We start from the raw sequence: 22601 nt of genomic DNA, 5'->3' as shown, positions 1-22601 counted from the left end.
GTAGACGAATGTGATGTATACTTTAATTTCAAGTCATAAGCCCAGTTTCTAATTTTATTTAATCATTATGCTGAAAAAGTATAAGTTGCTTTAGTAAAAGCTTTAGATATTAAGTTTAGTAAGGTAGTAAGCTATATCTAATCGTAATCATTTTTTTATCTTTTTCAAAAGAACAACTCTCTTGAGAACAAGTGGCTATTAATTATTGCAAGAAATTTATGTAAAAAGATGCTGTCATATGATAAGCTCTATTATTCTCAGCTCACTAAATCTTCTATCTTATCTCAGAAGTTAGGCTCTAGAGACTTTTGGAAAATCTTCAACAGCGTCATTAACAAGGGTATGTCTAACATTCCATCTCTCAATCATGGGACTAATCTTATTTACTCTCCCGGGAATAAGGCAAAACTATTTGTAAAGAACTTTTCTTCTAACTTGACTCTCAAATCTTATGGCCATTCTCTTCCTTCTATTCCAATTAAACAGGTTAATCCATTGTTAGATATTCAAATCACTCCAGCTTCTGTTGCTAAAGTCACATATTTATTAAATTCTTCTATGGCTTGTGGTCCAGACAACATTCCAGTCATAGTCTTACAAAACTGTTCTTCAGAACTCTCTTCAATTTTCTCTAACTATTTAATAAATGCCTGACTGAGTCTTGTTTTCCTGCCTGCTGAAAAATGGCATCTGTTGTTCCAATTTTCAAAAATTCTGGTGAACATTCTGACCTCTTCAACTATTGTCCAATCAGTCTTCTTTCTGTTATTAGCAATTTCTTTGAGTCCTTGATTAACAAGTTTCTCACATCTCATTTTGAGTCTAATAACTTACTGTCAGACAATCAATACGGTTTTTGATCCTCTCGCTCTACGGCTGACTTGCTAACTGCTGTGACTGAAAGATTTTACTGTGTACTAGACAGGCTTAGACTGGAATGGCGTGCGATCAAGAGCTATTGCTGACCACGCAAATGATTTTTTTTTTGACAACTTGACCACTACTGTTTAGATGTTTAAATGATTTTTAAACATTTTAGAAATGCTTAAACTTAAACTAGGAAGAAAATAAAAAATAATAATAATGAAAAAAAGAAACACTTCCTTACGAAAAAGAAAATGTTTAACCTCTTAAAAAAATAAAAAAGCTTTTTCAAGATTATCAAATCATTTCTATCTAACCACTTTATTAAAGTCATCCTCAAAGGCCATCGCTCTTCTTTATTTACAATAAATTCTGGGGTACCTCAAGGTTCTATCCTTGATCCTGTTTTGTTTCTTATCTACATTGGTGATCTTCGCGACAACCTTATATCTAAAGTAGCTAGGTCATTCCATATAAGATGAGTCAAACCTTTTCAGGTGACCATCTCAGATTTTCCTGAAATTTACACCCTTTATAGGTTTTATGGAAAAAAGATTTCCCTAAAATTTCAACTCATTATCTTGAAAAATTAATGTTTTAGCCTATTTCGAGCAGTTTATTGTCTTTCTCAAAAAAGTCTCATTTTTAAATCCATGTAAATTAAGAACCAATTATCTTAAATACTTAAAAATCAATCTGATGGCAGTAATCTACCTCAACTTTCCAAAAAAATAAAAATTTATTTTTCAAATAATTATTTTTGACCATCTTTGGACGTTGTTAAAAAAAATATTTTAAAGAAAAAATTTCAATATTAATAAAGTAAATGAAAGTCATATACACTAGCAAATGTAAAAATTATGTTATTTTGTGAGAATATAGGTGGTAGTCATCATTCATGATATGTTTTGTAACATTGGATTCAAAATTATAGAAGTTAGACCACCCTAAAAAAGCCTCCAGCCATAAAATGGTAAAATTAGGTCCATTTTAGAACTCAAAATTACCCAGGTGTACAGTAAATTTAACACTTGAAACTTTTAGGAATGTATCTTCAATATAAGAAGAAATACAGAAAAAATAATTTTGGGATGTCTTGTAGCTGCTAAGATATCTGAACTTAAAATTTCTATCATAATAGGAATCTGGAATTCAAAATTGGCCATTTTGAGCTTGTTATATACACAGGGTGAGGCATAAAGGATGGACGTTTTTAAAACAATCATAAAATCATTAAATATTTATTAATTATAAATGTATTCACAGATTTGGGTACATATACAAATAGCATTTGACAATTTCAGGTGTGGAAAACAACATCTGCCATGTGGTGTCCATTATCAGTGATGCATTTCCGAAGGCTTTCTTGGAAGTTGGCATCCACACATTCCAACAAAGCTCTGTCGATTTGGGTGACCTCCACTCGAATAGCTTCCTTTAGTTCTTGTATTGATCGAGGCTTATGCTTGTATACATGTGCCTTGAGGTGACCCCATAAGTAGTAATTGCACATGGATAGGTCTGAGGACCTAGAAGGCCAATCAATATTGCCAAACCTGGAAATTATGCGACCAGGGAAGAGGGGGCAAAGAACATTCATTGATGCTCTGGCTGTATGGGCCGTTGCCCCATCCTGTTGAAACCAGACATGTGGGATGGGGATACATTGTCGTTGTAACTCAGGTAACAAGAATTTGTTTATCATGGTGATATAACATTGCGAGTTTATGGTAACAGCATTCCCATTATCGTCTTCGAAGCAGTATGAACCGATGATGCTATATTTGCTCATAGCACACCAAACCGTTACCTTAGGGCTGTGCAACGGTCGTTCGTGTAATTCTTTCGGATTTTCAGAGGCCCAATAATGGCAGTTCTGCTGATTCATCATGCCGTTGACATGGAAATGAGCTTCATCACTCATGAATAAAATAAGGTTGTCATTTTGCTCAATAATTGCTTCCATCTCATGTGCGAAATTCAGTCGCGCTACGTAATCCCAGCGCTCCAACTGTTGCACAACGGCCAATTCATAGGGGTGAAAATGCAGGTCTAAGTGCAAAATACGCCTTACCGAACGATTAGTGAGGGCAAGTTTGGAGAAATGTTTCCGAGCAAATTGACTTGGACTACGCAGCATGGCTTGCCTGACGCGTTCCACATTTTTAGGGGTACGTGCTGTTCGTGGAGCCCCCGGTGGTCTTTTGTTCATTAGTGTCCCTCGTGTACGGAGTGCTTCAACCCAATGTAGGACAGTGTTACGAGCGGTAACAGCTTGATTTCTGTGAATATTGAAACTCACGTTGAACGGCTGTGATAGACTCGTTATTCTTGACGAAACTGTCGTTGGCAAAAACGCGATGTTCCATCGTCCACAGTTCCATAGCTTCAACTGAAACGAAAATAAAACAAATGCTTAGACCTCACAAACATAACCCTGCCTACCTCACATCTCTCACTCCACCTAGTGGTTAGTTATAGCCACTTCAAAAACGTCCATCCTTTATGCCTCACCCTGTATATATATATTTTTTTAATTTTTTTTTTAAACATCTTTTGCTTCCAACAAGGCTGCAAGCAATCACTAATTAAAGTTGGAAGTTACTAGAAGATAAAAGATGAAGATTGTAGAGCAAGATAATGATTGATGGACAACTTAAAGGATTGCAAATTATATGAATCAGGAAAACAAGATGAAGGAAGCGAATTCCAAAGAACCGATGTTCGAGGAAAAAAACTTGAGGAATAAGAGTTTTTAGAGCACTAAGGAACAGTCACAGAAAAGGGATGAGACTTAATTAAATGATGAGTAACATGAGAATGAATTTTAGTAGATGGGATAAGAGACCCCAGCTCTTCATAGCAGTGCCCATTATAGTATTTGTCGAGAAAAAAAAAGCAACATTATGTCGAGAAAAGAGAAGCAACATTATGACGATGTGATAATGGTTAAAGGTTTGCTGCAAGAGCAGGTCCAACTATGTTTACAATGCGTTTTTGCACCTTGTCGAAAAGAGAAAGGGCATCATTAGAAGATCCGCCCCAGATATGGCAACAGTATTCCATACAAGGACGGATTTGAGATTTATAGAGATAGAGAACAGAATCCGAAGTAAGAAAATGTCGAGCTCGATAAAGAGATGCAACCTTAGCAGATGCTAATTTTGCAACAAATTTGATATATGTTTTCCAAGAAAGATTGGAAGTAAGAGTTAGTCTTAAAAGATGAAGAGTGGATGACTCATTGAGTACATTACCATTCATAAATATAGGACGATCTAAATTATTGCGATAACAATTGGCTGAAAAAAATTGAGTTTTATCTGTATTGAAGTTCATCAGCCACTGTGAGCCCCATGCTGTAACAGAAGCTTCTTATCACGACAAGAATAAATGGTAGTATCATCAGCAAGCCTTAGATTTGAGAATATCTGGACGATCGTTAATGTAAATTAAAAAAATTATAAGGCCAATGATAGAACCTTGAGGAACCCCTGAAGTTACAGAATAAGAAGAAGAGTGCTGTTCATTGAAGACAACTTTTATATTACGATTGGAAAGGAAGGATTTAATAATCTTAAAGATATTGCCAGATACACCGTAAGAAGAAAGCTTATGGAGAAGACCAGCATGCCAAACTTTATCAAAAGCTTTTGAAATGTCAAGAGCAATGGCCTTAACCTCTCCACCTTTATCTAATGCATGATAAAACTTATTGGTTATTACTGTTAGCAAATCAGCTGTAGAAAGAGAAGATCAAAATCCATATTGATGGTCAGAAAGTTATTAGATTCAAGATGAGAAATTAAGAGAGATCAAACTGTGATCAGAAGCACCTTAGGGTGAATGTGGAGAAACTTAGCGCTGACTAGGATCAGAAACAAGACATAAGTCGAGTAAAGAAGGTAAATGATTTGGGTTGTCTGAAAAGCAAGTTGGAAAGTTGACTATTTGAGTTAGGGATTGAGAAAGGCAAAAGTTGTGGGCTTTAATGCCTGCAGAGATGAGCATTAAAGTCACCGACAACAACAATATTGGCTGATGGATAAAGAGAGAGGGCTTGGTCAATATGATCAGAAATAACATCAAAAAGAGTGCAGTCTTGAGATGAAGGGATTGATATAGAACAAAGAGAAAGGCGATAGAGTGAAGTGGTGGTAAACGAAAGCACATGAAAGAATAGTCTGTGGATTCAAACCTAGTTTCACGGCAAATGGGTGAGTTCTTATGAATGTAAATGCCCAGGCCAAGCATGTGACTATTGGGGTCTTTACAAATTAAAGGAAGATAACCATCAACACTAAGATTGCAAGATGAGATAACTGAACTCAAATTAGTCTCACAAAGAGCAAGTAGGTCTGGTGAACTTTGCAAGAGATAACACTTAACAGAAGAAAAGTTACTTCGAAGACCACGAATATAAGTGAATTTGGTTTAGAGAACTTGGTGATGATGCTGGTTTTTTGTGTTTTATAGTTTTTGGTACTTTATTCATTTTTAAATTTGATGAAGAACTTGCCTCAAAGCATAGATAGTACTCAGAACACTGTCTAATAGCCCAAGCAATTGCCTCATTACTATTAATGAACCCTAAGCTGTAACAAAGGGCTCCAAATGTGGCTTCGGCAATGCACACCAAAAGTACAAACAGGGACACCATCCATGCACAACATGGCACTGTTAATACTTTGATATTTTTCAGGTGTTGATGGAATCAGCCTCTCTAAGAACTATCACAGAGTTCGGGAAACCCGACTACCAGCCGGCCTCAGAACCATAATACTGAGTTTTAGAGCTGTACCCTCATTAGGAGATAATAGAATGAGTTGCCTAGTCATAAAAACAGAGACACAAGCAAAACCCATGCATTGAGTCAAGAAGATCTAGCATTCAACATCTAAACTGGAAATAATGTATTAAAAATATATCTGCGCCAGCCTAATAGATGGAAAAGGGGTGCGAGGCTGGTCAACAGATAGAATCTGTTTACCCCTTAAATATAGTCAATATCTTCAAAACCAATGAACATTTTAATGTAAAAAATTGTTTATTTATACTTTTTTAAACAAGAAATTTAAAAATAACTTAAAAGTTAATTATTTTTAAGTGGAGTTAAAAAAAATAGTAGTCAAGTATTACTTCATTTTATGATGATGCAATCTTTACTTTAAGTTATTGAATATGTATGATGCAAATTTATTTTATTAATTTTGATAAATGAAATAACATATATTTTTTATATCTAGATAAAACAATAACAAGTATTTTAAATCTATGAGTTAAAATGAGTAACAAAAAATGCAATATCAGAGTTTTACTAAACCTTAATTGCCATAAAACTTTGTTTACTAAAATGGTTGGCAAAAGAGTTATTCAAAGCTTTATGGAAGAAAAAAAAATGCTTGCATGAAGATGTGATATAACTTTAAATGACTGTAGTTCTATATGTTTTCATCATGCAAAGATGTTCCTTGCACGTTATGAAACTACACAAAGGTATTGTTGTGACCCATATGCTGTGACTTATATGCTGTGACCCATATGTTGTGACCCATATGTTGTGACCCAAGTACATGAAGCATTTAGTAATAGTTGAAAATCTTACAAAAAAAATTTTATCTGCAAACATTTTTAAAGTTAAAATTTATTTTGTTATTTTTTTGAATGTGTTTAACAAGTTTTATGTTTATACAAGGTTTTATATTTTTGATAAAAATTGTAATAATTGTATAGATTGGTTTTCTTTTTTTTTTATTAGAATCTCTTCGGTGCATCAATGAAGAAACTGTTTTAAGAATGAAGTTATGCCCAGGTCAAAAACTCTTGTCATAAGAAAGATGTTGCAAGAAAGATAAAACTATTGAAAACAATGATGAAACAAATACATCATACATTCTGACTGCTTCTGAAATTGCAAATAAACATTCAGGATGTTGGTTGTTCTCCGTTAAAATCAGCGTCTATTCGAGACAGAGCCAGTTTTGGAAAAAACAAGTTAAAGGAGGTTTCAAATTCTTCCCAAACATTAACTTCAAATTGTTTGGGGATTTCCAATAATGAAATTACTATTAGTTGCTCTATAAACAATGAATATTTGAAAAATCAACAGACCAAGATTTATTTTGTGAAGCTATTAAGCAAAAAATTGCTAAATCCAACAGAAATGAAAAAAATAAACCTATTAACATTAACACAAAATAGTTGGGCAATCCAAGAATTAACGGAATACTTTTCTGTACCAAAATTAATGGTTAAAAAAGAGCATAAACTAAAGGCGACTAAAGGTACCTTAGGAGAGTGTAAAAAAATTTCTAGAGATAAGATATTACAAGCACTTAAAAAAAATCAAGAACTTAAAACAAATATTAAGAATTTTTATCAGTGTGACTAATATTCTCAGATTTGTTCTGGTAAGAAAGAATTTGTTTTAGTTAAAATTGATGGTCAAAACAACATATCTATAAGCGATTATTTCTTGTAAATATAAAAGAGCTACATTTAGAATTTCTAAAAACAGGAGAGAAAATAGAATTTTCAAAGCTTTGTCAGCTTCGTCCAAAATTATGTGTAGCAATAGATAGTGCATCTGTTGTGCTTACAGTTTGTGTCTATCAAGTACACCAAAATTCAAAGTTGATTACTTATGCAGTGCCTAGTAGCATTGAATATAATGAACTTTTATCAAAAACAGCATGTGACATTGAGAATCGCAGCTGTATACTTCATATTTGTGATAACTGCCCTAATGTAGAAAACTTAAAACAGTATATAAGTGATATCTTCAATCAACATGGTTTTGAATATGAGGGTATAGTGCTGCACAATTGCTTCTACAATTGAAAACTTGCGATCACACCATTTTATTACAGTCCTTATTCCTTCGAATTCTGAAAGAAAATCTTCAACAAAACCGAATTATTATTTTGCTTGATTTTGCAGAAAATTATAGTTTTATAGCACAAGACACAGTCAAGGGTTTCATTGCAATAATAGCCAAAAAACACTACATCCATTTGTTATATATAACAAAGATTTTAAAAATAAACTCAAACCAATAAACCATTGCATAATATCTGACTATAGCAACATGATGTTAATGCTTTTAATGCATTTTTAACTAGAGTTTTAGAAGATATAAAATATGCCTTGTCAAATTTGACCTTATGTTATTAATTTAGTGATGGAGCAGCTAGCCAATACAAAAACTATAAAACTCTTAGCAATCTATGTCTTTATTTTCAAGACCATGGAATATGTGCAGAGTGGCATTTTTTTGCAACAAGTCATGGTAAAAGTCCATGTGATGGCATTGGTGGAACCGTAAAACGACTTGTAGTAAGGACTAGCCTGCAAAACAAACAAATATTAACTGTCAGTAAAATGTTTAAATGGTGTACTGAAAATATATTAGGTATTAAATTCATTAGTATTTCTTAAACTAATATTTTTTTATTTTTTTTATTTTTTTTTAATAATTCACCTCTCCAAAGCCGAGAAGGCCACTACAGATGAGGAGGCTACTTGTGGTTATCACCCTCTCTCAACTATATAACTCCGAAACACGAACCTTGACGAACAAATCCGCTGCGCGGAGAAAAAAGTTGAGCCCGGTACTACCAGGGACGTGGTGGGAATCGAACTCGGAACCTCTCACTTATGAAACGAGTGCTCTACCACTACACCACTACCGCATTATAACAGATCATATAGAAAATGCTAAGCTTGATGACTGCTACTCTAATTCTAAAAGATTTCCAGGAATGCGTTCATATCACTGTTTTATACCATCTAATGATGGGAAGCTAGAAATGAAATGTATATCAGGTTATACATGTTTTACAACAGTTAATGCAACTAATAATAATAAAGGTCGAACTTCGAACCACATAGGTGATTTGCATGCTGGAATATATCTTGTATGTGTCTATGATATTGAATGGTACATTGGAGTTGTACAAGAAATTGCAGATGATTCAGATATTTATATAAAATTTATGAAACAAAACGGAGTAAACTTTAAATGGTCCAGGCGAAAAGGCAAATGTTAGGTTCCTGTTGTAAATGTTTTAGCAAAAGTAAATACTCTGGTTGTATAATGTCAATCAGCAAGAAGCTATCAAATTTCTGAGCAAGAATTTGAAGAAGTATCATTAAGTTTTAAAATGTTTAACAAAATTATTTAGACTATTATTTTGAGAACAAGATTTATTCTTTATTATTTTATTTTTTACATTCTTTTATTGTAATTTTATTTCTTGGCTTTTTTTTTGAATTTCAAATTTATTCATATATTGGAAAAATATAAGTCTTTATGTACGGTTATCTTTATTCTAAAATTTATTTTTAAATTTCTTGTTTAAAAAAGAATAAATAAACAAATTTTTACATTAAAATGTTCATTAGTTTTAAAGATATTGACTATATAACAAATTCAAAATGGCCAATTTTGAATTCCATAATCCTATTATGATAGAAAGTTTAAGTTCAGATATCTCAGCAGCTACAAGACATACCAAAACTATTTTTTCTGTATTTCTTCTTCTTATATTGAAGATACATTCCTAAAATTTTCAAGTGTTAAATTTACTGTACACCTGAGTAATTTTAAATTAAAATGGACTTAATTTTACCATTTTAAGGCTGGAGGCTTTTTTTAGGGTGGACTAAGTTCTATAATTTTTAATCCAATGTTACAAAACTTATCATGAATGATGACTACCACCTATATTCTCACAAAATAACATAATTTTCACATTTGCTTGTGTAAAAATTATTCTTTTTGAAAAATAAATTTTTATTTTTTTGAAAGTTGAGGTAGATTACTGCCATCAGATTGATTTTTAAGTATTTAAGATAATTGGTTTTGTATTTATATGAACTTAAAAATGAGACTTTTGAAAAAGACAATAAATTGCTTGAAGGACCTTAATTTTTTAAATTGACGTAATTTTAAGATGCTTCAAGATAACGAGTTGAAATTTTAGGAAAATCTTTTTTTCCATAAAACCTATGAGGGGTCTAAATTTAAAGAAATTTTAAGATGGTCACTCAGGAAATTTATAAAATATTAGCTCATCTTATATGGGATGACCCAGCTCTTTTTGCTGATGACTCAACTTTATACTCTTGCCTTGATAAAAAGTCTTCTCTTTTTGATTGCTTAAAACAGGCAGCCAATCTTGAATCTGATTTCTCTTCTGTAACAGATTAGGGCTCACAGTGGCTTGTAAATTTTAACTCCAACAAAACTCAGTTTTTTACTGCAACCAACTATAGTAGTGCTATCATCGACATTCCTATATTAATGAATGTCAACCCTCTCACTGAGTCCTCTTTTTTACATCTTGGATTATTGTTTATTATTGACCTTTCATGGATACTATATTTACAATCAATTGCTAAATTAGCATCTTCTAAGGTTGCTTCTCTTTATCATGCTTGCCATTTTCTCTTTCCTGATTCCATTCTCCACGTCTAAAATTCTCTTATTTGTCCCCGTATGGAATAGTGTCATCATATTTGGGCTCCTGCTTCTAATGATGCTCTTTCTCTTCTAGACAAAGTCTAAAAACGCACTGTAAACATAGTAAACGCTCTATCTGCTAAGTTTGAGCCTCTTTCCCATTGTTGTAAAGTTGCATCTCTTTTCTACAAGTACTATCATGGCCGCTGCTCAAAGGAGCTATCATCTCTAGTTCCAACTAAAGTTCATTCTTGTTTGACTCCTCTTTCACGAAAGTCTCATTATTTTACTGTATCTGTCTCTAAATGCTCTAAAAACTTTTATTCGTTTAGTTTTTTTCCTTGCACTTCAAACCTTAGGAACTCTTTCCCATCTTCATTTTTTCCTGATTCATACAACCTTCAATCTTTTAAGTCTTCTGTCAACCTTTTTCTTGCTCTATAACTCTATTCTTTTTTTCTAGTCCCAACTTAATAGTAGGCAAATTTGCAACGCTAGCTTTCCATTTAAGTGGTGTTTTTGAGTCAGCAAGTTTTACATTATCAGGATCCATAATAATGTTGATTAAATAAATACATATTAATAAATTATTAATAATTACAGTAACAAGTTTAATAATAGGAGTTCCATATTAATAGGTTTTATTAATTATTTTTATTGATTAGTATTGTCTATTAATTTTTAATAATTGTGGATATAATTATTTGTTTGTTTTTAATTATAGTTGCCATACCTCCAACATATTGACTTTTCCAATAACCAAATAAAAGACTTATCCGGCATAAGTCATCCATTGCTTGAGAAGCTTAATTTAAATGGTATAGTGTTTGTTAAGGCTGCATTATTACTACTGCATTATTATTACTATGTTTTGCATGTATGGGGTTTTTGTATGTTTCATATTTTACTAGAAAGTTCAAGTGTCCATTATAAAGAACCTTATAATTACTGTAATTGTTATCAATACGTATTGATAGTTCTATAAATTTATATTATCAAATTATATTATTATATCAAAGTTGTTCATGAAACTGAAAATAAAGTTTTTTCATGTGATTATGGAGATAAAATTCTCTTTTAGGCTTCACTTGTGAAATAAAAAATAAAATTATTTTCAGCTCAAAATCTTTATTTGGTAGCCAGTTTTTCAGGAAAAAAATGCTGAAAGTTTTGCAAGCTTCTCGTAACCATGAAAAGGTTCTTGATAACCATCCAAAAGAAGGGCAGAGGTTGGTTATTACCTTAGCAACAACAATCGAACAAAAAAAAGATAAGAAGATTAATAACGAGAATTAGTTTTTTATTAGTTTTTAAATTATCAAGAAGACCTAATGGTCTTGTCATAGAGCGCCACAAAATTTAACAAAGAAGTTTACTTTGACTTTTTCTACCGATGTTACTTAATTGGCCTTGGTATCAAACCTATTAGTTTTAAAGCGCTGTAACCACTGACCATGCAATAATATAAAATTTTAATGGTTAAAATATGATCAATGTAATAATGACTACAACACATATTGTAGTTTATAACAAAAATGATTGATAAAAATTATATCATTCATAATAAAGTATTGTCAAATAAGTGACATCAAATATTGATTATTCTAATGGATTGACATTAAGGTAACAGCAATTTTTTAATGTAAGATTTTTTAATGAATTTAAATTTTTGTTTTAAGTTCACAAAATCAACAAGGCTGTAGACTACTGCTTTCTATGTTTAGAATTTTTAAAATGTAGAAATGAACAAAAATGTAGAAAAAAAAGAAGTTAAAGAACAAGAAAGTAGTTTACAAGAAACATGAAGATGAGAAAGAATCCCAAAACACTGATTCTAATGGAAAAAACTAGATAAATTTTTTTTTTTAAATTCAGTAATAAAATTGTTAAGAATTTTTGTAAGAATACCGTTTGGAACCAATTTTTTTGTTTTTTTGTTTTGAAAATTTTTTATATAGGTTTGTAGATAAAAATTAACTAAGTAGGTTTAGATATTTAAGACTTTGATATATGATGTAAGTTTATGATTCAAGTTTTTGAGCAACATTTGTAAACAAAGTGTTTTATTTATGTTTCATTTAACTTGAAAATAGTTGCTGGTTTAATAAAATGTCTTTTCAAATTTTGCTATAATTTTTTTGTAATTTTTTGCATTTACTGAGAAGAAATTTATTAAATAGTATTTTTTATTTATAAAGCATATTTTATAGATAAGTTACATAACTTTTATGTATTTATATTGTTTAAGAGCAATTATAAGAATTTTTATATTCTTAATCAGATTTACTCTCACATGCCAAACACAAGGGGTGGGAATTGTCTTAATTGGGGAGAGGGGGTGGGAATTGTCTTTAAAGAGTGGGTGAGAATTTTTTTCAAAATAAATAGGATTCAATATGCCTAAATAGGCTTTTATAAGTTTTATACTATGGTGAGGAAAAAATTAAAAGCTAATTTTTAACAAGATTTATGAGATTTTTTATAAGTGAACAATTTTTAAAGCTCAAAATATCTTAGTGATTTGATAAGATATTTTGTAATCTTTAAGGCCGGTCTACATTTTTTTTTTCCAAATAAAAATTAATAAATGGGGTACGGGGATCTTAATAAGCTTATTGTGGGTGAGAAATTTTTCTGAAAATTACCTTCTCCTACTGTGTATTAAGCATGCAAGAGTATGCAAAAATTGCCCAACAAAAAAAAAAAAAGGTTTTTTCTGGTTAAAATATATATACTTTTTTGAAATCAAATCAATTAATATAAATAAATGCAACCAATAATGATAATAAATTTTTTAGAAAAATAATTCAGAAAATTTTTAAGAAACATGGGCTTTAAATAATTTCATGTATATGAAATTATTTATTAATATATTGTTGAATATCTTTATGTTACATATATATAATCAAATGATCTTGTTTATAAAATAGTTTTATAAAAATAAGTATAACAAGATGCCACCACAGGAAGTTGTGTGTTTAATTTTGTAATTAACAGTAAGAAGTGATTTAAAGAGTTTTTTCTTTTTATTCAGTTTATTCTTTTTATTCTCTTTTCCATTCTTTTTTCAGTCTCGCTTTAGTCTCGTTTTTATCAATCAATAATCAATAATGCAAAGTTCTAAACTTATTAATGAAATCCTCTCGAAGTTCTTCAAAATGTTCAACATTCAAACTTAAAAAAAAAAATTGCGTAATAAGATAAATGCAAGTTAAAACTTTTTAAATGTTTAATGATTAAAAACAGTCAACAGTATAGTTTGTTTGCTTTCTCCTAATCACAGGTTGATGTTTCACCATCATAAGTTGCACTTATTTGTTGTTAAAACAAGGATGTTATGTTGTATGTATTTAAATTATAAATTTAAACAAAGTCAAAAGAAATGTCAAGTATTTAGATCAATTTGCTAAAATCGTACAATGATACTAGGCTTGTTTAATTATTGAAATATCTGAAAGCTTTATAAAATTTTCTGTTTATTAAACATATTTAATGTAAGACAACAAATTTAGTCATACAATATCATGTATATACAAATATACAACAACAGTTCTTCAACATTTATTTATATAGTTACCCAACTTTTCATAATAAGTGTTCACTTGTGGCTGGCTTTGAATCTGATACACAAATTTTCGCATCGTCAGAAGACCAGTTTTTAAGATTTCAGATCTTTGTCATATACTGTTAGTAATATTATTTATATATTATTAGGAAGATATTGATTAAGTTATCAACTAAGTTGTGATTATAATTGTGAATAAATGTGCAGTTGTTAATGGTCAAACGGGCTTAAAATCTAAAAAAAGTGAATCTAGTTCACTTTTTGACAGCAAAGCTGTTTTTTATTTCCCTGAAGATATTAGAATAAAATTTACATTTATTAACAGAAAAGTTAGAAGCTAAGTAATCATTATATGTGCCAAACATTTTGAAAAAAGGTTTTTAAAATATGGTAAACAAGTTTAAAACATGAGTTAAACCTTGTTCCAACCATTTATTCTGATAAAATTTGCATTCCATCTTCTATAGTGCTTAAAACTCCTAACTTTTGTAAACCTCCGTAAATGAAAAACATTAATATGCTTCATCAATCTCCAAATGGGTATAATTTTCAAAGATATGAAGTTTTTGTTTTACTTTTTTTTAGTAAACTGTTTTTTATTAATATAAAGGTTGTCCTACATATTCTTTACAAGTATTATGTTTTGCAATAATCCAAATGTATTTATCACCTTAGCTTTATTCACTTCTTTTGGTACAATCTCTACCATACCTCTACCATACCAACCATAACTTCCTCTACCATAGATCTCACTATTGAAAAAGTTAGTAAATGGAATAGATTCAATAAGATCATTGAAACTTTTGTTAAATAAGGAAAAAATAAGTAATAGCTGTATTCTCCGTTTTGAAGAAATGTTTTTACAACAATATTATAAATACCACAGTGGTAGATTAACTGGACAAGATACGGAGGGTAATCACAGCAAAATAGTAATTGTATTTATGATCGTTGGTCTCAAAAAATCAATATCTAATGTAATTAAAATCTCAGAGACTAATGTTACTGGGATTTTGTTAAAGATGAAATAATTGTAATTACTATTTCATTTTATCACTCTATGTAACAAACCCAAAATATATCACCTGGAGACGCTTTATATTAAAAATGTAATCTTTGAATTGAAAAGGTGTTTTGTAAATAAAAATAAACATTTGAGTACTAATCAAATTATTATGTTTGTAAAATTAATTAAGAATCGTAAGCTCATGAATTTTTTTTAAATAATTTGTTATTTTTTATGCACAACCTTGTTGAAAGAAATACTTTCGTTTAGTTAAAAAACTGTCAGAACTAATCTTCTTTCAATATAAAGATTGTCCTGTATATTATTTACAAGTTTTTAGAAAATTTGTCCTATATTTTTTTTACAAGTATTGCGTTTTGCACTAATGCAAATGTATTCATCACCTCAGGCCTATTCACTTCCTTTGGAACAACTTCCTCTATTATCAATTTCACTATTGAATTAGTTTTTAAATGGTAATTTACTAGTGTTAGTTATTGATTCAATAAGATCATTAAAACTTTTGTTAAATAAGGCAGAAATAAGCAACAATTGTATTCTCTTTTTTGATAAAATGTTTTTACAACAATCTTGTAAATACCACAGTGATACCAAGGGTAATTAAAACCAAATAGTAATTTTTTTTTAAATCGTTGGCCTCAAAAAATCAATACCTTATGTAATTCAAACAATCTGAGAGATTAATGTTACTGAGAAATTGTTAAAGATGAAATAAAAATAAGTTTAACTGCACTTAAATCTGTTTTAACATTCGCTCACTGATTACTTTTTTAAATTGTTTTAACATTCACTCATTGATTATCATTGATAACCATCCAACAAGCATGTCAGCTTATTCAAAATTTGTCTCATCTTGTGATCTTAGTGTTGATGGTTATCTTTAATTTGTAAAAACTCCAATAGTCTCATGCTTGGCCTGGGCATTTACATTTGTAAAAATTCACCTATTTGTTGGAAAACTTTGAATTCAGAGAATATTTTGAATTCACAGTATATTCTTTTATGTGTTTTCGTTTAGCACCAATTAACTCTATGGCCTTTCTTTTTGTTCTGTATCCCTCTCCAACATCTCAAGACTGCACTAATTTCGATGTTATTTCTGATCAAATTGATCAAGCCGCCAACCTCCAATCATTATCACATTGCCATAATGTTGTTTCCCTTTCTCTTTTCTATAAATACTATAATGGGCACTGTTCTAAAGATGTCTCTTGTGCTATCTACTAAAATTAATTTTTGTGTTACTCCTCATTCTATTAAGTCTCATCCTTTTACTGTTCCTAAGTGCTCTAAAAATTCTTACTGGACCAGTATTTTTCCTAGAACATGAGTTGCATGAGCTGCAAGAGCAGGTTCAACATAGTTGGACCTGCTTATTGTTACATCTCCATAATTTTGCTTCTTTTTTTTTTCTTCTATAAATACTATAATGGGCGGCGCAGTAAAGAGCTAGCGCCTCTTGTGTCATTTATTAAAATTCACTCACGTGTTACTCATCATTCAATTAAGTCTCATCCTTTTACTTTGACTGTTCCTAAGTGCTCCAAAAATTCTTTTTTGTCTATATTTTTTCCTCGAACATCAGTTCTTCGAAATTTGCTCCCTTCATCTATTTTTCCTGATTCATATAATTTGCAATCTTTTGAGTCATCTGTTGGTTGTTATCTTGCTTTATAAACTTCATCTTTATTCCCCAGTAACTTCCAACTCTAATGGTGGTTGCTTGCAGCCTTGTTGGAAGTGAAGCTGTTTAAAAAATAAAATTTGCCTAGGATTTATGGGCCAGATAGAACAGACGAAAGTTTCTATATCACTTATATCATATGTACGATAGTAAAAAATTTTACAAACATAATAATAATTTGATTAGTACTAAAATGTTAATTTTTGTTTGCATTACATCATTTCAGTTCATTGATTACAATGATTTTAATATAAAAGTGTCTTCAAGTGATATATTTTGGGTTTGTTACATAGAGTACATGAGAAAATCAAACTCTTTTATTAGACTTAAGAAAGACATCAAAACTAGGGGAAAATAAATTAAATCTAGGTAACAATAAACAAGATGTTCCATGAAACGAATTCTGCAGCAGTTTAAAATTTATTTTCCTGATGAATATTCAACATCAGAAACTCATTAATTTATGGCTGGTAAAATCCAATTCTAAAAATAAATTAAAGATGCTAAACTAAGACTTTTTTGTGCATTTGCTCATTGGCAAAATTTACAATACAGTTCCACTGAAAGATTTTGTCTCACAACTCTGGCTTCTAAAGCAGTAGTCATTGCAAAATAACTCTAGTTTAATTGAAGGGTATAATTATGTTCTAACCTCACATTTTCAGCGTGATTGGTAAGAGCAACGTTTTTGAAAGTACCATCAAACGACTAATTGTAGGTTTTTTGTTGGATTATGTGCAGTAAAAACTTTAAAAAAAATTGAGACCATTATTAAAAGAAAACTTTGAGTTTACACTCAAAAAAATGGTAAATACTTTTGCGTTAGGGTAGAATATGTGATATAACCATAGTAAGCTATAAAATTATAGGTATAAATTCAAGGTAGCAAATTGTATGACTAATGATTATTCGTAATTTAGTTTTTTACCTTAAAAGGTTAAAAGTTATACCTTAACAAGGGTATATTACATATCTTACCCGAAAGGAGAAATTTCTACTTTACATATTATTTATTATAAAATCCACCTTTCCCTAAACCACCAACCACCTTTCCCTAAACCACCAACCACCTTTCCCTAAACCACCAACCACCTTTCCCTAAACCACCAACCACCTTTCCCTAAACCACCAACCACCTTTCCCTAAACCACCAACCACCTTTCCCTAAACCACCAACCACCTTTCCCTAAACCACCAACCACCTTTCCCTAAACCACCAACCACCTTTCCCTAAACCACCAACCACCTTTCCCTAACGCATAGATTTTTCAAAACTTTTAAAACAAAAAAACTTTTATTTAATTCAAAATATCTATGATATGTAACATATTGGTTTTTTGAATTTGTGAAATTCGATGCTTTTGTTTAAAAAAAAGAAATCAAGTTTTAGGAGAGTTAGTCAAACCGCCTATGTCTTTAATACACATACACCCTTGTACGCATTTGAACATTTTTGGGTAACCCCCTTTCCCATACCTGCGTGTATATTTTATGGAAAACCCCTTAATTTAAAAGATAAATTGTTTATTTTATTTACATAATTACTGTTTTATTGCTATCAGGAAATGAAGTTTTAGTAATATCGAATTTTGATGCAGCCAATCTATCATATTTGGCTGTGTTAGAGCTACGAGGAAATAAACTTACTTCTACAAAATGCACATATCCGCAAAGTTTAAAGATGCTATATTTAGCTGAAAATGCAATAGAAGAGATTCAAGATGTATCCCAACTGACACATCTCAATACATTACACTTACGAAACAATAGAATAACAAATTTAAATGGTTTTTCAGAAAACATGAAAAATTTACAATATCTTAATTTAAGGTTTGTATTTTAAAGAAAAGTTTAAAATTTTTAGTTTTAAAATTAGAATTATAAATGTATGTAATCTTCTTTTATACCTTAAAAAGGTTTTCGCTTATGTCTTTTTGTATTACGTAACATAAATTTAACAATTTTATATGCAGAAATCTTTTTATTTGTAGAATGAACAATATTAGTGAACTATACGAAATTAACAAGTTAAAATGCTTACCCATGCTTCGAGCACTCATTCTAATTGGTTATAAAATTTTGATTTAAAAAGAAATTCTTTTATATGCTTTTATTTTATTATAAGTTTTCATATTTCATAAATATTATATTTTAATAAATATATATTTTTATTTTTATAAATATATATTTTAATGTTATTAAAATATTAGAATGTCTTTTATTATAGATAATCCAATCTGCTATGAAGAATCTTATCGAGTTGAGGTTTTAGTTATCCTGCGTCGATTAGAAAGACTAGACCATGATGTTTATGTTGATGAGGAAAGAAAAGACGCAGAAGAGGTTTGAGTGCTATTTTCTATTTTCTCGAAATTTCTTACTAATTTTTTTTTTTTAATTATTATTGACATTGTTATTGTCACTAATGATATTGACAATTTATTTGTTGGCAATAATTATTATTTTTCAAATTAATTATTATTTCTCAAATTAATTTTAATTTATGATAACAAACTAATTATAATTGTATAGTTATGTTACTAGTTTGAATAATTTTCACGTCATCAATTCGTTTTCCTTCGAGAGTTTATAGCGTTTGTTAGTTTAAGGTAATATAGATTGCGTAACGTAATAGACAGTTATTTCGATAATTTTTTTTTTAGATCTATAACGAGCGGAATTCTGTAGAAAAGGTAAGATTTAAAATATCAAATATTAATAACTGGAGGTTTTTATAAATTCAAAAACTGAAAATAGAACTGACTAGTTCTGGTATCGAATAATAACAACAATTTCGTTTTTTGGGGGTATTTTTTTTTGTCCTTTGCTTGAATTTGTGGTAAGAATTAATGAGAAGAGTTATGGGAAGATTAACAAGAAATTAGACGTTTAACAGAAGTCTGAGAAGACGTAATGTACTGGCAAACACTGTGAGTGTGTTGCCATTCATTGAAATAGAAATATCAAGGTCAATATGATCTTCAAACGTAATTTTTAATAAACTTAAAAAAAAACAACGTTTTTTTAGAAAAAAATATCTCAAAGATCACAAGTATTTTTAAAACGTGAATTTCTTAATGGCTAAATGTTTAGTGTGCAAATTGTCAGACAAAAAAATAATAATATTTGCTCTCGCAATATGTTTGTTATCTGGATGCTTCTTTTTTATTTGAGCAAGTGTGTTTTTTTAAAATTAATATAATTTTTATAATTTTTTTTATTGGAGATGGACTCGTTTGATTGCGTTGATTAGTTTTTATGTTTTCACTTACTTGGTTAAATTATAAATAATGCTCTGAATACTAGTTTAAAAAATGTATTCAAAAGTTTATAGCGAATGCTGGTCTTTGTAATAAATAATTATTATATGTAATAAAGATTTATTCATGAAAAAAACGGCCACAGATTCTACCTTTTGAAATAAAAAGAACCCATTATGCATTAATTGCCACAGATTACTCCTCTTCGAATTATTATGACTAATGAAATAGTCCTATTTATTCACAAATTCTACTTCCAAAAAAATAAGATTAATCATTGGAAAAGTAGCCGCAGATCCATCTCCTGAAAACAGGATTAAATATGGGGAAAATAGCCTAAAACTCCACCCCAAGGAAAGAGTAGACTCAAATTCCACTTCTTGAAAAAAACAGGCAAATTCCACCCCTCGGAAAAAATAGACACAAACTCTACCCCATGGAAAAAATAGACAACTTTCCATCTCTTGTAATGAGAAGTAAAAAAAAAAATAGACACAACTTCTATCTCTTGTAATGAAGAAAAATGTGAAGGAAATAGTTGTTACTATTAGTTACAATTTTTTATAAGTTTTTTCTTTTTTGTTTTTAGTTGTTTATAAAAAATTTATATTTTCAAATAATTTTTGTATAATTTTAACAGGCAGAAAATGTTATCACAGAGTAGATTCAAATAATGGTTTTGAATAATGTCTAATATGTTTCTGTTCGAATTTAAAACGAGGTTATATAAATATTTTAATAAATGAGATTAAAAAACAAAAATGTTTATAATTTTATAAAATAATGTTAATAGTATTAATTTACGATGCTTATATACAAAAAAGTATATTATACTACGACATTTTATGTATCTTTTAATAGTATAAAAAATTGTTTAGTAAATTCTTTGCCATCGTTTGCCATTGTTTTTTTTTTCTTTGGGGAGAAAAGTTGCGATTGTAAAATGTACTATGTTTTCTGACTCCAAACAAGCCAAAATTGAAATCTAATAATTATGTTCTGGAGAGTTTTCATTACTCAGTTTTTATTAGTATTAAAAAAAAAAGTCAAACAATTTTGGTAACGTTGATGTTTTTTCCAAGTTTCTCTTGAATACAAGCAAATGTTGTTAATCATTTACTGCAATATACATAATTTGAAACGCAATAAAGTTTTTTAATAGAATTTGAAGACTCAATTAAGGTTTTACTTAAAATATTTTTTACTAATGTTGTATTTGCTGTTGTATTTGTTGTATTTCACAATACTCAACTTTTTGCTCAAACAAAAGACATTCAAAAAAGTATTTTGTAACTTTTTGTACAAGAGGGTATCACGATGAATTCCACTTGAAATTCCACTTAACTAAAACTGCAATTTTTTTAAATCTTCTTAAATTGATATCAATTCAAATAGATTTGGAAAAAAAGTTAATTGCCATAAAACTGTAGGAAACACGACCCACGGTGCGGGGTGCCAGTATATTTGAACAAAAAAAGTTGAAAGTTAATTAAGCTCGATAAAGAGTTTATTAACTTCGAAACATAATTACTCAGATAAACTTAATTTTAAAAAAAATATAATATTGAACATCTTCTTTGTAAACTTGATTTCCCAATGCTCCGCATCGTATTCACCTAGAATAAAGCTGTTTGCTAAAAAGTATTGTTGAGGCAATCCGTCTAATAATTAAGACTTTCCTTCTAATTCGAATAGTGTTCGACTTGATGTACATTTTTAGCAAACTTGTTTCTTATATTTTCATTCTAATAAGTAAAGATTATTACAAAAGTTCTTATAATAACTTATAAATAAATATTTATAAATTATATTATAAATATTTATAAATATTGTTTGAAAAAGATTATAAATACCTATTATAGTAAAATTACTTATAACATTTTAATATTATTATGACATATTTATATACATATGTATATACGTTTTCACAACACTTCCACCGTTCCACCTAGCCATTTACGCTACTGGGCAAACAATCCTTGCTCACTAAATAATGACAAACACCAAGAGCTGTTGACCAGACTATCTGCTCTGCCTAAATCTAGTTGGCCAAACGTCATATTATATGCGGAAACTTGGTTCACAGATTAATCAGACGTTGCCTTATCCGGCTACTAACCACATCGCAAAGACATAGACAATAGGGGCGGTGGAGTTGCCATTTCCACAAAAGACAATATCATTTTCAACAAAGTTAATTCTACTCAACATCAATTGAGCAAATCTGGAGAAAAATAAAAATTGGTGAAGAATCGATTCTCCTCGACTGCTTATATTATCCTTACGACTTTAATAATCAGGTTCTTTCTTAGTGTATCACATCGATCACGGCCGCTCGGCAGATAACGCCTAATATAAACTGCTTGGCAATACTACTATATGGAGATTTCAATTTTAGCCATACATCTTATGAGCCTATTGAAGTTAACGGTGGCATTGCAATAGTTGCTCACGAGGGAGATGAGCGTCAAGACGATATCAGGTTCCAAAAGTGCCTTGATAAATGTCACCTAACTCAGCTTGTCACATTTCCAACGTACTGTAGTAGTCGACACGTCAAGTCCATTAGCACACTTGATTTGATCATAGCAAATGAGCCAAACTGTGCTACCTTTATCAAACAAGGTGATTCTCTCGGCAACACTCTAATGGGCCAGGCACACTGCATCATTGAAGGTAAACTCGCTGTTGCAGGCCTTGATAATTCAATTACTTAGTCGCTACGACCTCGTTTTATT

General features: G+C 30.1%; 1 protein-coding gene across 1 annotated transcript in view; it reads left to right on the top strand.

Moving 5' to 3' along the window:
* Positions 1–20764, top strand: part of LOC100206581 (leucine-rich repeat-containing protein 23) — a 33905-nt gene extending 13141 nt beyond the window's left edge. Inside the window, exons 7-12 of the mRNA XM_065791171.1 lie at positions 11052–11145; positions 18166–18433; positions 18595–18671; positions 18831–18946; positions 19267–19296; positions 20504–20764. Coding sequence (XP_065647243.1) covers positions 11052–11145; positions 18166–18433; positions 18595–18671; positions 18831–18946; positions 19267–19296; positions 20504–20527 — 609 coding nt within the window. The 3' untranslated portion in view covers positions 20528–20764. The remainder of the gene's footprint in view (positions 1–11051; positions 11146–18165; positions 18434–18594; positions 18672–18830; positions 18947–19266; positions 19297–20503) is intronic.
* The last annotated feature ends 1837 nt before the right edge of the window (positions 20765–22601 follow it).

The sequence above is a fragment of the Hydra vulgaris genome, chromosome 02 (genome assembly GCF_038396675.1).
Source record: "Hydra vulgaris chromosome 02, alternate assembly HydraT2T_AEP".
Taxonomy (NCBI): domain Eukaryota; kingdom Metazoa; phylum Cnidaria; class Hydrozoa; order Anthoathecata; family Hydridae; genus Hydra; species Hydra vulgaris.
The sequence above is the reverse complement of the archived record's forward strand: the minus strand, read 5'-3'. Positions and strand labels throughout refer to the sequence as shown.